General features: G+C 37.9%; 2 protein-coding genes across 2 annotated transcripts; both read right to left on the bottom strand.

Annotated features, from left to right (window-relative positions):
* Positions 1–2,068: 2,068 nt before the first annotated feature.
* Positions 2,069–3,466, bottom strand: GCK72_016729 (uncharacterized protein; the record flags this gene model as incomplete). The annotated part of the gene is made up of 2 exons (XM_003101653.2): positions 2,069–2,227; positions 3,287–3,466. The coding sequence occupies 2 exons, from the start codon at positions 3,464–3,466 to the stop codon at positions 2,069–2,071; spliced, it is 339 nt and encodes a 112-aa protein (XP_003101701.1).
* A 7,313-nt stretch (positions 3,467–10,779) lies between these two features.
* GCK72_016728 (uncharacterized protein) lies at positions 10,780–12,396 on the bottom strand (the record flags this gene model as incomplete). Its single annotated transcript, XM_003101595.2, has 5 exons — positions 10,780–10,830; positions 10,972–11,094; positions 11,891–12,012; positions 12,060–12,236; positions 12,378–12,396. 5 exons carry the CDS (start codon positions 12,394–12,396, stop codon positions 10,780–10,782), a joined length of 492 nt encoding a protein of 163 aa, XP_003101643.2.
* Positions 12,397–16,516: the final 4,120 nt, after the last annotated feature.

The raw sequence follows: 16,516 nt of genomic DNA, 5'->3' as shown, positions 1-16,516 counted from the left end.
ATGAACATAGTTGTGCACCATTGGAAGTGTGATGCATACCGAGAGAACGGCAACAACAGAGAATGCGACAGCCGAGTAGGCGACGAAGCGGTAGGCTTTGATGCGTTGTTCGAACTCCATGTCTACAGAGAGAACTGACGATTTGTGAGTAGGTGGACACTCCTTTTATACATCTTCTTTTTTTCTTAACATCGTCAAAATATTACACCGTCGGCGGGGCGGGCTGTTCATCCCTCCTCCTCGACTTCCTTTTTCTTGGCGGGTAGTGTCGCCGCCGCCGCGTAAGGAAAGTCATATAAGTGCAAGTGAAATTTCTCATTATGGCAGCGGCGGCAAGTTCAGGTGGCGCTATTCATTGTGTCTTATGCAATTCAATTCGCAATGAAATATGTATACTGGATTGTTGTTGAGGTTGGGGACACACAAAGAAGTTAGTCATATGTAGAGAAAAAACATATATCGGAATTCAGGGACGAATTCATTAGGTGTACGGTTGATTAGCTATCAGGAACATTGATTCTTGATTCTAGAGACCACCCTAGGTTTCATGTTTCTGAATGCATCGAACCGAATTCTAATTAGTTATGTAATACGGTTCCTTGTTGCGTTTTAACCTTCAGAAAAATTGAGGAATTTTTCAATTACTGAGAGCTTTTTTGATTTAAAATGCGGTTTAACAATTGAAGAAAAAGTGGAACTAGAAAATATTTCGGGGATTCTCAAAGCACCTCTAAAAACACGGAATTTTGATTAAAATGGCTGAAATATGGACAAAATTGGCTGGCCAGAATTTGAAGAAAATTACTGAAATACCAAAATTGGGTGTAAAAAGTCAGCAAAAAATCGCTGAAAACTGATTAGACCAAAAAATGATTGAAAACCCCCGATTTTTGGAATCTGTGCGTGTTTCTGGTTATCCGGAAATCCAAATTTGGGAGACTCAGTTGAAAAATAATAAAATTCGAAATAAGCTGAAAATCCGACTGAAACTACAAAAATTCGAAGGGATTCGGCTGAAATTCTTTCAAAATTTAGCACGAAATTCGAAAGCTTACCACGATGTCATTTTTTGTCTCAGTTTTTCAATTTTTACAGTTATTGGTAGATCAAACTTAGATCTCCATTTTTGTAGTTCACAACTTTTTGATAGCTATTCATGCTTTTGAAATATACAGCTTCAAAGCTAGCGTTAGGAGAAGAGACGCAGAGAAGTCAGACAGTCTCGCTTCTCTGCGCTCTCTCTGTCCCTCTCCTTCTTAGTTCCGGCTATACATTTTCAAAGACTCATATCTCAAAAGCGTGAATAGCTATCAAAAAATTTTCAACTACAAAAATAAAGATCAGGATTTTATCTACACAACCAATCTGAAATTAAAGCAATAAAAGTCAAAATTAAATCATGACGGAGGGTCAAATCTCGCTGTTTAATTTTCCGATTTTCACATTTTTTAACTTGCTACTTCGCGTTACTGTTTACTATTTCTTGCAAAATTTGCAAAATTCAAGGAATCTTTAACTTTCATACTCTTTTATTATTTCCTTTTTCCCACCAACCAGTAAATATTCCCACCAGACTGACGTAATACGAATGCATCACACCGTGTTCAAATCTCTTATTCCGATTTCCGAACGAACAACCTTCAAAGTGAATGCCATCGGCTTCTTCTTCCTTTTTTGGCATCTTCAAATCCAATTAGCCACCTCTTTCCCCAATAAAAATCTGCTAGCCTAGCAGGTGTTTAGTCGATTTTTTTATTTCCTTTATATCTTTTGTCGTATTGGAAAAAGGAAAGGGAAAAACGACCACAATGACGAGGGATCCAATCTAAGAAGGTCATCTTTTGAATTGAAATGAAAATGAGGCGAATTTCCGATCAGACATCAAGTTTCAAAAAAATTAAGTTTATTTTTAAATTTATGTACACCATTAGAATGCAGTAGAATATTATTATGTATAGTAAAAAAAAATTATAGAAAAAAGATGAAGAAATGTATTGTAAAGAAGAAGTGAACTGATTCTTTTTTTTTCTGATTATTTTAATTATCAATTACCAATTACACCGGGTAATTAAAGAGTGTTAAGTTGAATGATGAGCTCATCGAGGAACATGATTATCTTATCCATCGAACACGGGCAGTGTGCCTTCTGGAGCTGCTCGAAGGCGTACTTACGCTTGCCTGTCACGTCCTCCATGTCTTGGATCACGTCGAGATCGATGTCCACGTTCTGGAATTCAGTATGGTGTCACATAATTTGAAATTCCGCTCAAGAAAATAGAAAGAGGAGAACCTTGTGAATTTTTTATATTAAATGGAGTTCGTGTGTTCTTTTGAACAAACTTTTTGCAGAAAAAAAACGGAATTGAAAATTGAATTTTTGCGGAGGAAATGCTCTGGAGGTCAGGAATGCAAAAAAGGGAATTTTTTGTAGTTGACAACTTTTTTGTACAAATTTTCACTGTGTCTTTACCAAAAAAGCAATCTGAAACTTTAGATATTTCAGTTGGCACTAAAATCTGGAACTTCCAAAAATTGAATTATTTTATGTCATTCAAAAGTTGAAATACTGCAGAATGTGAATATAGTTTTAAATTTCCACAAAATTCGCAGAGATTTGAGAAAAATAGGCTGAAAGTCGCGACTTCATGTTCAAAATAAGGTCGGAATGCGGTCTACTTTGAGACCTTCTCCCGATGCCACAATATGTCCTACTGTTTTAACTTTATAATAATTGTGTAGATCAAGTCTTTGTCATCATTTTTGTAGTTGACAACTTTTTGATAGCCATTCACGCTTTTGAGATATGCGCCTTTAAATTTACGCACCTCGTTCTGGGGAGGAGGAGAGACGCAGAGAAACGAGAGCAGCTGTCTTCTTTGCGTTTTTCCCTCAAGGTACCAATCTTTAAAGGTCTTTAAAGGTGTATATTTCAAAAGCGTGAAAAACTATCAAAAAGTTGTCAACTACAAAAATTTAGGGCTAGGTTTGATCTCCATTTTTGTAGTTGACAACTTTTTGATAGCGATGCACGCTTTTGAGATACACGTCTTCTAAGATTCGGAGCGGAGATGACAGACGCAAAGAAATGAGACACTCTAGCTTCTCTGCGCGCTCTCACTCTCTCATCTTTACCTAGCCGTCTTTGAAAGCGCATATCTCAAAAGCGTGAATAGCTATCAAAAAGTTGTAAACTACAAAAATAAAGAGCGAGATTTGATCTACATGACTATACAAATTTTGAAACAGTGGGGCTAAATGTGACAACGTGGCAAACCGTTAAACTCACATTATTCTCATTTCCATTGAACAACTTGGTCACCTCCGTCTCGATCCAATTCTCCACCTTCATCCGTTTCCTGATCAACGCCATCTGCTGCTTACCGTACTTCATCGTCAAAACACGACTGCGATCCTCCATTCGTGACTTGGAATCGCCGAAACGAGCGTGCTTCTCACCAAACGGCATTTTGGGTATCTATTCGGATTCTGGAAAGTAGGGGGTATCGATGAAGGAAAAAAAGGAAAGAAGAAGGAGAGAAATCAGATGAGAATACAAAGTGAAGCGAAGTAATTGAGTGAAGTAGGCACATGGACTATAATCGAATCGTTTTTCTCTCTTTTTTTGGTGTTGATTCGGGAAGGGAAAAATAAAAATAAAGAAAAAGGGGAAGGGAGGTAAACATATGAAAAAAAAATTTTGGGAAAAAGAGAATATCATCTATTCTGGAAAAAAAGTTATGTAAATATGACATGACATTTTGAGTCAAAACAATTTTGAAAGATCATGTCGCGAGAGTTAGCTCGCTGAGAGAGACGCAGAGAAGCTAGAGTGTCTGACTTCTCTGCGTCTGTTCCAGATCGCGTTTTCAGGGTGTTCCCTTTGAAGGCGCATATCACGGAAGCTAGAAGAGCTATCAAAAAGTTGTCAACTACAAAAATGGAGGTATAGAGTTAATCTACATAACTAATGTAAGACTGAAAAAGTGGGAACAAAATTGGCAAAGTTACAGTCGTTCAATTAAACGTTTGAGATTTGAAGGTCTAGTTTTTTGCACCTTTTTTTAATTGATAGCTACTAGTTCGATTTGAAAAAAACAAGCAACTTTATACTGGTTGCATAGAACAGGTCAGAATCTACATTTTTGCAGTTTACACTTTTTTGATAGTTCTTCAAGCTTTCGAGATATTCGGCTTCAAAGATAACAGTGGGAGAGTGAAAAAGGAGGAGGGCGCAGAGAAACGAGAGTGTCTGCTTTCTCTGCGTCTCGTCCAGATCGCGTTTTCAGGGTGTTCCCTTTGAAGGCGCATATCTCAAAACCTAGAAGAGCTATCAAAAAGTTGTCAACTACAAAAAGAAGATCTAGATTTAATCTATAAGAAAATCTAAAAATTAGAATAAATAGGGCAAACATGAAAGCGGGACGTCACGGTCATTTTGGAAATCTAGGAAGAACTAGTATCTTTGTATTTTTTAACAAGTTCTGAAGTTGAAAATCTGTGAAAATCAGTGAAAATAAACCCAAAATCTCATAAAAATGGTCAAAACTGGAAAAACGAGACTGAAATTACGAAAAATCCATTTAGAGCAGCGGAGGAATGAAGCAAAAGTATATGGGTGAAAAAACTGAAAATTTTCAATTCCCAAAAACTAATGAAATTGGTCAAAACTGGAAAAGCGAGGCTGAAATTTCGAAAAAAATCCATTTATGTTCTAAAAAATGTCTTTTCCTCAAAAAAGTGAACCTTCAAAAGCCAGCCACCCCCATTATTCAAAAAATGAAAAAAGAAACCGACTCTTTTCATACATAGGTAACGAGCACTCTCTGAATAGTTTAACTCATCCATTCATAAAGGACACCCTTCCCCTTTTAAACTCTTAAACTCACAGGGGGGACTTAAAATCAAAAGAATCATTCGAAACTAGAAAAATCGAGGCAAGTGATCAATGTATGCAAAAATATGTGTGTGGTTAAGAAAGAAAAGGTGCGTTCGTTCACTCTCCATCGCCTATTTGTTCATAAGATTCTCCACATTTTTTTATTTGATGGAGGATGAACGAATCGCCTCATTTCTCTCATTTCATTTCACACAGCTAACCGTTTTTTCTCTTATACATCAGAAACGGGATAGAAAAATTTGTCGAAAACAACACCACAAAAAAATGTATTCAAATATATAAATTCGACGACATTTTTCTTTCTTTTTTGTGGCAGGCTGATTCACCGCAATTGAAGGAGGAAAGAAGAAGAAGACATGAAAAACGGCTCCATCTCCAGTAAAAACATGTAACATATACGTGGGAAAAAGGGAAAGGGGCCATTAATTAAACATTGTTCAATTTTTTGTGGTGGGGAATAAAAGGTCCGTGAGAGGCGGAGAGGTCATGTGATCTACGCCTACGTTGGAAATTGAAGTTTGAGAGAAAACTGGGTTACTGTAGTTGGACGTGTCGGTGTTTGCACAGAATGCATCATACCTTACGACAAATTTTTAGCAGAGTTACTTTTCAGAGTACCGTAGTGAATTACTCGGGAGATATCAATCCGTGGTGGTGTTTGCAGAATATGTATTAGATCTCACGACAAGCTTCAATTATAACTACAGTATCCTAATGTTGTTTGTGAATTTTTACGTCACGGTGTTTGCACAGAATGTACCGTATCTTACGCGCATGTTCTCTATGACTACAATAAGATTGGACGGTACGTTTGGTGCAGTCAACAACGTTTGCACAGAATGCGTAATATTTAACGATAATATTTTAAATAACAGAACATTTATTAAAATTAATTTTCAAAAAAACATTCTGTGAATTCTGACGAAACAGTACCTGCAGACAATGCATTCTATTTCACGACAATTTTTTTTTGTTCAAAATCTTTACGACGAGACAAATGACCTACTAAGTAACTAGGCTTAAGAGGAAAGTAGGGAGTGGGTGGAGTAGAAACCCCCTTAGGATTAAATTTTTGACCAATTTGTCAAAAAAAAGACGTCACTTTAAAAACTGTTGCCTTTTAGTAGGGAAAATGCTGAAAATTGCGCGATTTTCAGCCAAAAATCATCGATTTTGAGCGAATTTGAGCGATTTTCAAGGAGGGGTCAAAATGTGTTAAAAATATGGAAATTAGAGGAAAAACTGGCTGAAAATCGAAAAAATCTGAAAAAAAGCCGAAATCCAAGCATTTTTGAGAGAAAAATGCTGTTTTCCACATGTTTTTCGTTCATATTTACCAAAAAATAACAGATTTTTTAGGTTTTTGAAATTTCCCAATCTGAAAATGTCAAAATAAAATGTATCTGGGGCACCTTTGACGCGTTTTAAAAATGTTTTGTAATACTCGAAAAAAATACTCAAAAACACTGAAAACTCTTCAAGCCGCTAAATATGGTCGAAATTCGAAAGTGGTGTAGCCGAACTTTTTTGTATTTGTGTTTCTAGGCCACGGAAAGTTCTTCCACCAGTTTGTTTTGGGAACCAGAACGTTCATTAAGTTCATTAAAAAAAAACCCACCCGTCTGTGTCGGGAATCGGGACGTTTAGCAACTATGATAACATGGAAAACTACCTGTTGAGTTCATTGATCAAAAACTAAATTCTAGAGAATCTTCCAGATTCTCTAAATGGTCTTTTTTTTCTTCAAAAAGTAAAATCTAATCCAATTCGAAACAAAACGAAAATAGAAGGGGCTTAAGCTTAAAATAGAAGGCCAGATGCACCAAGTGGGGGAGTGAGCAAGTGAAAAAAGGAAAATAGAGGATCATCAATTGTCTTCTCGTCCTTTCCAAGAAGACGTCACATCTTCCTGGAGCAGGACGCAGAGAAGAAGAAGGGGACCATCAAAATCTTGAGGAGTTGGAGGAGGGGGATGTGTCTGATTGAAACTTTGGCGACAAAGAAGATGAAAGATGGGAGAGGAAGTGTACACACACGTCGTTTTCTTCCCTTTTTCTCTTCGTTGACTTTTTGCTTCTCAGCCACTCTGCTTTTTGAGCCTTTTTTGAGTAAAGAAAGTCAGTTGGCTGAAAATAATGTGGGGGAACACTCTGACAGTAGGCTAGTAGAGGGGGTTACGGTAGTTACCCTAAGGAGGCAAGTGCGCTCTACCGAACATATAAAATTGCAAGCTGGGAGGTTATGAACAAGTTTGAATCAACGGTAAGAAAAGTGCGCTCTATTGAACACTTACAGGGCGTATCACGTCACCAGAAACATTACCCCTATTTGAATATCATTGTGACCCCCCCCCCTTTCTCTGAAACCACACAAACATAATAATAGAATATCACAGACAGTTTATGACGTTGGGCAAAACCTGAAACATCAATATTGAGAGATAGAGAGAAATGATTCATGCTTTATGAACACTCATAATACTTTTACTGTTACAGGCAATGGGGGGAAGGGAGCTCACAAAAAATGAAATGGTTTAAAAAAGGGGGACGGTTTATCAGGGAGAAAAGGGGATTAATTTTGGTTATGTAAAAAGGAAAATGATAAAGTAAATTAACTTTTGAAAAAACTTCAAAAAAATGAAACAAAATTTTTTCGATTCAACTTACGTTTTTTTTTGCAGGTTTGAACCTTTTTAAGGGAATTTTTGCAATTGTGGCCTAGGAATCCAAATTTTGGGTTTTTAGGCCACCATCCTCAAATGCTCCTAAATGATAATCAGGGCTCAAAAATCGAAAAAAAAAAAACAAAATTCAGAAATGTTGCGGAAGTTTACGATACTATCATGGTCCCTGTTTTTGCCCCTATTTTTCAGTTTTTATATTTTACATACCAATTGCTAGGCGCACAAAAATCTGTGACACAACTCAATAAATAAGAGAACTCCAGGAAAGGGGTGGAGCCTAAAAATGATTAAAAAGAAGACAGAAATGTTATAAATCTAACGGTCCCCAAGTTATTGGAAATTTATATATATAGAGTCACTATTTTTGTGCTTTGAAATTAAAACCATTGTGTAGATCAAATCTAACTCTCCATTTTTGTAGTTGACAACTTTTTGATAGCTCTGCTAGCTTTTGAGATACGCGCCTTTGAAGTCAAGCACCTGAAATGGAATGAGAGAGACGCAGAAAAGTCATACAGTCTTACTTCTCTGCGTCTCTCCTCTCTCTCGTTTTCAGACGTTTATATTTAAAGACGCATAACTCGAAAGCGTGAATAGCTACAAAAAAGTTGTCAACTACAAAAGTGAAGAACGAGGTTTGATCTACAAGAAACTATAAAAAATTGTAATAAAAAACATGAATAAAACACGATTTTCTCAAAAGCTAGAAAAGTTTTAAAAAAATTATCAACTACAGAAATGAAGATCTAGGATTAATCTATAAAACCAATTTAAATTAAAACCCGTCAAACTATATACCGGTGCTCAATAATAAGAAGTCAATACTCCAAAAACATACAATTTTTGTTACTATTTACATATTTGACTTCCAAAAAAAGTATTGGTCATTCTCATATAATCCACAAGTAGGTTTACGACGGCGGTTTTACACCACCTGGCATAAAATATACGGCGATGGAAGGTCACTTCTCGAAACACCTGTCCCCTGACTAAATCGGTTTTTTTCACGAGTAGAAAAAAAAAGTCAAAAATGAAATAAGAGAAAAAAAGACGAGGAGCAACATGAGATATCTGACGAGATGAGCAATGATCCCAAGGGGCATTTATTGAGGTTTAATTGGATTGTGACTTCACATCCGAGCTGATCTGCTCGAGGGGCACATCGCCAAATGAAGTGAGCGGCTACATATTTTTTTGATGGAATCTGTTCCCCCCTTGATGGGATTGACGTTTTAGTGTTTTAGATTCAGGTGGAACTCTTTGTGACGGGGGACAGGAAAAAGCTTTCAGGGAAAAAAGGATGGGAAATTTTCTGGAATTCTTGTTTTCTATTTTCCTACCAACCTGCTTAAGATTCTGATTCAATTTTTTTCGAAGGCTCTTCAGAAGGAAAGGAACTAAATTTCTTTCCAAAAAACAGGCACAGATACAAAAACGATACATTTCTCAAATATTGACATACATATATATATCTCTTAGCGCTCTTGAGACTTTGGGGGGAAAAGGATGGGGAGAAAAGAAAAGAAAAGAGAGATGAGAAAAGGTGAATTGGAAGGAAGGAAGGCAACATGAAGAATATAAACGTAAACAATGGAAATTTTTTTTTGTTTTGTTTTGGGATGTTGGGAACAGGAAAATTCACTTTTTGTAAGCATGGGAGGGGTACTGTACAAGCAACAAATCTGAAATTTTTTTAAAATATGGCTTTGGGTCTATGTTACGGTCTCAATTTTTATCCAATTCTTTCAATTTTTACATTTTCATACAGATCAAGCCTGGAGCTCCATTTTTAAAGTTAACAACTTTTTGATAGCTCTTCTAGGCTTTGAGATATGCGTCTTTAAATGTAACACTCTGAACACGCGATATGGAAAAGACGCAGAGAAAACAGACACTCTCGTTTCTCTGCGCTCTCTACTTTTTTGCTTTTTGAAATTTAAGCAGTAATAGCTATCAATGAAAAAAAGTACAAAATCTGGGTCTGGATCAAATTTTCAAAGCTGAAATGTTTTGTTGAAGACAGGTCAAATTTTGATAACCACCATTTTAATGGGTTCCCGCAGTCCCAAATCTTTCCCGATTTTTAAAATTTTTATATTTTCTTGTAGATCAAACCTTGGTCTTCATTTTTGCAGTTGACAATTTTTTGATAGCTCTTCTAGGTTTTGAGATATGCGCCTTTAAAGACAAGCAGCCAGAAAAAGCGCGGAAAGGAGAGAGAAGGAGAGCGCAGAGAAACGAGACTGTCTCGCTTCTCTGCGTCTCCCCTAGAAGTACTCATCTTTCAACCCTCGTATCTCGAAAACTTGAAGAGCTATCAAAAAAGTGTCAACTACAAAAATGGAGATCTAGACTTGGTCTACACAGCCAATATAAAATAGAAGAAATCAAATCTAAAATGAAATAATGACGGAGGGTCAAAACTCTTGCTGAAACTTGCAAAAATCATGAATATCTCAAAATAAAATGAGATCTCTGAAGCCTATCATTCTTAATTCCAGTAAAAAAATAAATCAAAAAGAAAAATGGGATTACACTAATCAGTGCACTCTTCCCATCTATTATTATCTGAAATCCCCATCTGTAAGCCCCGCCCATAAAACATTTTTTGCGGGAAAAATATTTCATAAAGCAAGAAAAAAAGGTATATAAAGAAAAGATTGTGAGATTCATCGTGTTGAAGCTGGAAAGCTGGCATGGCGGGGCGGGAGACGGATTCAGAATTCAGGATTCAGAATCATCACACCTTGACGACCATCTTCTCGTGGATATCGAGTGTTCCCACAACCTGAATATGCCGTTTTCAGACCTTTCACAGATTCTTGGGACCTGACACAAAATCAAATCACAAATATCCAAAAAAAACCTTTTTACTGTGTTAAAATTATTAGAAGAAACAATTGAAACGCACGAAAAAGACAAAAAAAGGTTAGAATTATATATATAAACGCACGATGACTAGATTTTTAGGAGAGAATAAATATATATTTATAGCAAGATAGTGACAGAAAGAGAGAAATTGGGAGAGGGGGCTGGAGGACATGTACAAGTGACAAATCTACGGGGGGCTCAAAAATGGGGCTTAAAATTCTGATGGACTAGAAGTCATGTTTGAACGGGGGGAAAATAGGAAAAGGCCGGGTTAAAGCTGAGGGGGCGGGGCGAAGTTTCAGGATCAGGGTAATGGACAGTCCATCGCTTAGATGTTTTCGAGAACCATCTTCTTGTGCACCTCGGTGTGCTCAACGACCTGAATTTGAATGTTAGCGAAAAAAAAACTCCAGGGTTAGTGAAGCAGCGTCACTTCACCAGTCACTTCACTTCACTTCAAATATCAAAAAAAGGAAAAGAAAAAAGGAAAAACCACAAGACGATTCGGTAGGGAACTTACATCGCAGAACTCTTGGAACGAGATTTTGCCGTCGCCGTCCTTGTCGTGGAACAAGATTGTCTTGTCGACGATTTGTTGGAGTTGAGAGTCTTTCAAGTTGTTACCAACCATCATTTTGAGCACCTAAAAAGATATAAAGTTAATGGGAGAAAAATGTTTCACGAACTTTGACACTTTGTTACAGAATTAGATCAGATGGTTTTTCAAAATTTTTTTGTTGCATAATATAGATAAAGTCTTTGTCTACATTATTGCAGTTGACAACTTTTTGATAGCTCTTCTAGGCTTCAAGATACGTGCTTTCAAAGGTAAAACCCGGTATGGAAGAGACGCAGAGAAAGCAGACACTCTCGTTTCTCTGCGTCTCCTCTCCCCTCTCCTCGCCTTTAAAGGCGCATTTCTCAGAAGCGTAAAAAGCTATCAAAAAGTTGTCAACTACAAAAATGTAGAGCATGAAATTCTACACATTTTATTAGTTGACAACTTTTTGATAACTCTTCTAGGCTTCGAGATATGCGCCTTCAAAGGTAGCACCCTGGAAACTCAAGACGCAGAGAAAGCAGACACTCTCGTTTCTCTGCGTCTCTCCTCTCTGCATTCTCTACGCGTCTATCTTGGACACCACGTATCTTGAAAGCGTAAAGTGCTATCAAAAAACTTCCAACTACAAAAACATAGAATTAGTTTTGATCTACAAAACTAGCCTAATTTCAACATTTTTTAACATCACACAAATTCATGACGCGCTCTCAAAGTTTCTTACTAGTTTGTTGAAGAGCTAGTTTTGTTCTATAAGACGTCTCCATCTCATCTCAAAGATGGTGGAAATTTTCCGATTTTTCGACTAGAAAAGCCTTTGAAGGGATAATCCCTAGCTTGCCAGCTCGCGTGCCACCCACTGCACCCCTCTAATACCCACCTGGAAGAGCTCCCCATTCGAAATATGTCCGTCGCGATCCATATCGTAAATGCGGAACGCAAAGCGCAGCTTCGTGTTCTTATCGCCCTTCACACTGAACTGTGAGATGCCTTGGATGAACTCTGGAACATTTTTTTGAGTTTGAGACAAATTTTTTAAATGGGGGTACCCCTGAAATCGACTTCTCCATTGCCATCCTCATCAAAAATGTCGATGACTCGCTGAACCAACGGATTCTGCTGGAGCTCCGGAAGAGACATGAACTCCTCGACGGATAGAGAGCCGGAGCCGTCGACGTCGAGCTTCTTGAAGCGACGCGTGAGACGACGGAGCTCATAAGCGTCGACTGGAAATCAAAAAGTTGATATTAGCACGCCACGCGTCTTACAATCGCGCTCTACCGAAACCAAAGAAAATTGTGTGAAAGGGCATTTCGGTGGAGCGTAGTTGTAAGAACTGTGCCGACCTAATACAAAAAAAAACTCACAATTGCTGCACATTTCCATAGGAAGAGATGCGTCGGCTCCCTGTAACATTTGACAGTGTTTTACATTATTTGGTTAGCTGGCAATACATTTGTATGTAAATAGTAATTCTTACCATGTTTTGTTATTGGAGAGTTGTTCGGGCAATCGGCGCGCTGAAATAGTAAAATAAAACAAAAATCAACAAAGAGATCAAGAGTGAGCGTAAAAAGGACTAATTTGTAAGCTAGAAAGGCGGCGTCGGGACTCGTTTTTCGTTTTTTTTTTCTTCCCGACGCAGTCACGAAGGCGAATGAAGAAGAAGAAGAGAAAAGGAGAAACCAGGCAGGTTTGAATGAGAAATTGATAAGTGTGAGACGCAGAGATCACGCAAAACAACGAGACGCCAGACGGCAGAGATGAAGGAGAGAGTCTGAGGGACCTTGCGAGAGACCCGAGAGACCATGAAGCGCCGTGAGAGACGCAGAGATTCTGCGGCAACGACGACGAATCGATAGGCGGCTCCTGGAGGCACCCGCCGCACGGACTCTCTCCGGATGACGCACTATTTTTTTCTCTGGAGTTTGGCGGGGGGCTCGCGGAGCAAGAGAAGGGGGAGAGAGAGAGGAAGAATAATTACTTAACAACTCTACTATGCAAGACGCCGATTGCTTTGATTTTTTGGTGTATAGAATTGAATTGAATTGAGAATATAGAATGTGTGAGAGAAAGTCATTCAGGGTTTATAGAGCTTGAGCGTCCAAAAATCGCAGTGAAGGGAAAAAGAAAGGGATTTGATAACGGGGAATGAATAAAATGGAAAAAGGAAACGTGATTTGGGATTTCAGGGGAACGCGGTTAAAAAAAACATAAATGTGGAAAATTATCAGGAGTTTTATGAAAAAAAAAGTCTCGATCTTCATTTTTGTAGTTTTCAACTTTTTCATAGCTATCCACGCATTCGAGATATGCGCCTTTAAAGATGAGCGCCTGGAAATGAGAGATAAGAGACGCAGAGAAGCGAGACTGTCTGACTTCTCTGCGTCTCTCTCACTCCATTTCCTGAAAACAACTGGGAAACAGAGTTTTTTGCTCCTTAATGCGAAATTTGAGTGTCGCAAATGTGGTTTTTGCAGAGATTTACCTATTTCAGACGGAAATGTGTCAAAAATGGCAGTTTTTTGCTCAAAATTTGAATTCTGAGCTGAAATTTTCAAGTTGGAGCTCAAAAAAAACGACGTTTCTGAACGAAAATGGGATTTTACACGAAAAACGAATTTTTACTCATTTTGGCTCAGAAATTCTAAATTTGCATGTTCCGAGTAAGAAAGCGAGAGAGCGTAGAGAAACGAGAGTGTCTGCTTTCTCTGCGTCTCGCGTTTCCAGGGTGCTACCTTTAAAGGCGCATATCTCGAAACCTAGAAGAGCGATCAAAAAGTTGTCAACTACAAAAATGGAGTATAAGTCTAGACCTATATAGTGCAACAAAAAATTTTGAAAAACCAATCGATCTGATTCTGTAATTAAGCGTCAAAGTTGGTCGATTTTTTTGAAAATGTTCGGGATTTGGTAAGGTTGGTTGAATCGCAGAGCTTTTATAGTTTTCAATAGTTTAATATATTTGAAACTGTTGCTGAAAACCATGCTCAAACCCTGCGCCCAAGGCGCCCCAGATTGTTATTTTCCTATGTAAGGGGGCTCACAATCTGGGGTACTGTAATAAAATACAAAAAAGTTGTCAAAAGAATCTAAAAAGCTTCCAGACACGATGTAGGTCTCAGTTTCAGAGTTTCACATTTTTTGCTATCAACATTTTTTTGCGATTTTTTAACTACGCCTTCATTGATGACTAACCCAAAATCAGTCAGCTGTGCAAAGTTGGAAAAAACCGCATACTTCTTTCAAAATGTTTCAGAATCCTTCCAGATTTTTTCTCCAAAAATTTGATTAATTGTAACTTTGTCAGATTTTAATATTCTTCATTGATTTTTAGCTCACAATACACGGAATATCATGATCTACACTTTCTCTGTTGACCAAATTTCAATCAGACTAATCTTTGAGTCAGTAAATGCGCTCAAATGATAACATTTATAAAATTTCAGTTCTAAAAGTTCAGACATGTGTAACTTTGTCAGTTTTCAACATTTTTTACTGATTTCTAGTTTAAAAAACGGAGAATTTTATGATCTCTTTAAAAACTTCTGAAAACTAGCATTTATGTGTTTCTCTGAATCACCCCCCCCCCTTTCATCAAGATAACAACCTTCTAGGTCTTCCCATTTCCCAACGGATATGTTTTTTGATTTCAAGGAAGTTGTATGTTGCTCAGAGTATGTGTGTGTGTGACCATTTTATGTAAGTGATCATACATATTTTGTAAAAAAAAACGTGAGATCTTTTGCCGAAAACTTTTTTGGAATGTCCATCCCCATGGGTCCACTTCTCAACTGAACCCAATAAAATTCTCCATTTTTTTTATTTTCGCTGGTTCGGGTTCATTCTCCACCAAAAATCTCTATACTCCTTGTAACCCGACACACCCTGGCCAATTATTTCAGCTCTTTTTCTAGATAAATCAAAAATTCCAAAAAAGAATTGGTAACCAGACTCCGCTTTTGTCAAGACACGGACTTTGGAACCAGCAGCCCTCTCCCCCACCCTTCAAAAAAGTTCCCGGACAATGGGTTATTGAATTCTTCGAGGGCCCCCTGTCTTACCTTCCCTCACTTTTTGCGTCTTCTCAAAGCCTTCTATGGGCCCTTCAAGTGTCTCCCCTTAATCGGATGTGACATTCTTGGATATTTCTATAATTCAATTTTGAAACAAGACGAGACGACACAACGCTCTTAATCAATTAGTCGTGTCCCCTCATTGCACGTCATTTTTGACTCCTTCGGTTTTTATTTAGCCCCCCCCCCTTTTCCAGAGGAGCAAGACGAAATAAAATGAGACTAGGTTGTCAGCAATGCATGAGAAGTTTTTTTAGTGGAGCCCCACCGCCTATTTATGCTGCTCGGGCTCTGGGCTCATCCCCAACTCGAAGACACCAATACCAATTTCGATTCCCCCATTTTTTTTTGCTCCTTACGACGGTCGCTTAGGGATCATCAAATATTCAGTAAGAGCGGCGCTTTTTTCCTATTTTTTGTTCCGCAGAGGTACCACGTCATCATTTTTCAATAAAGTCAGGAAATTCTCATTCCCACAAATCGAATCGACTAACCAAGTTCCTGGTTTTGTTTAGATTGATTTCCATTTTCTAGTGTATAATCCATCTCCAAAAAGTTTTTGTGGTTAGTTTTCAAGATTTCGATTAAAAATACAAACCGTTTTGTACAAGTACATTTGAGGCATATCACGTTTTTACACAATTTTGTACCTAACTTCAGATTTTTGGAGAATTGAGAAAAATGAAGAAATCTGGGAAAAGTGGTTAGAAAAATAAGATTGATAGGCTAAAGCCCCTTCGATTCTGCATAGTACGGTCCGTCATATCAATATGGCCCTATTGAAACATATTCTGATATTGTCTTGCAGAAGGGCTCCTGCACGGAACGACCTGATAAGTCATAGGGTGCCAAAGAATGGTCTAAAACGCATCCTACCGTATCTTTGTAGTTTGTAGTTCACAAGTCATCAGAGTGCAATTTTGAAAACTAACAGATTTGGGCGGTTTGAATGAGTATAATCATGGCGTGTTTTGCAGATTTTCGAAATTTTCAAAACATATTCATGATTATACTCATTTGAACCGTTTTGAAACCCTAAATTTATAGATACTGTCAAAATTTGATTTTGAGCAAAACTAACCAAGCTATGCGCAGTTTAATAAAAACCAGTTTTTGCAAATTTTCGAAATTTCATTACTTTCTCATTTTTCAGTAGTTTAACTTGATTTATAAACAGGAAAACAATCCGTCTGGGATCACCGGAGGCGTTTAAATCGGTTTTGGCACGGTTTGACACGGTCGGAAACGGTCGAACCTTTAAACTACGGTTGGAGAGTGTCTGGTACTGTCTGGAACGGTCGGGCACAAGTTCTTAGATATGGAGATTGTCAGACACGGCAGGAAATGCTCGGTCGGAGACGGTCGAGCCGTTCAAGTACGGTCGGAGACCGTAAAGTCGTACAACTATGGTTGAAGACTATCTGGTATTG

Source organism: Caenorhabditis remanei, chromosome V, assembly GCF_010183535.1.
Source record: "Caenorhabditis remanei strain PX506 chromosome V, whole genome shotgun sequence".
Lineage (NCBI taxonomy): Eukaryota > Metazoa > Nematoda > Chromadorea > Rhabditida > Rhabditidae > Caenorhabditis > Caenorhabditis remanei.
This window is presented reverse-complemented; position numbering and strand designations above follow the sequence as displayed.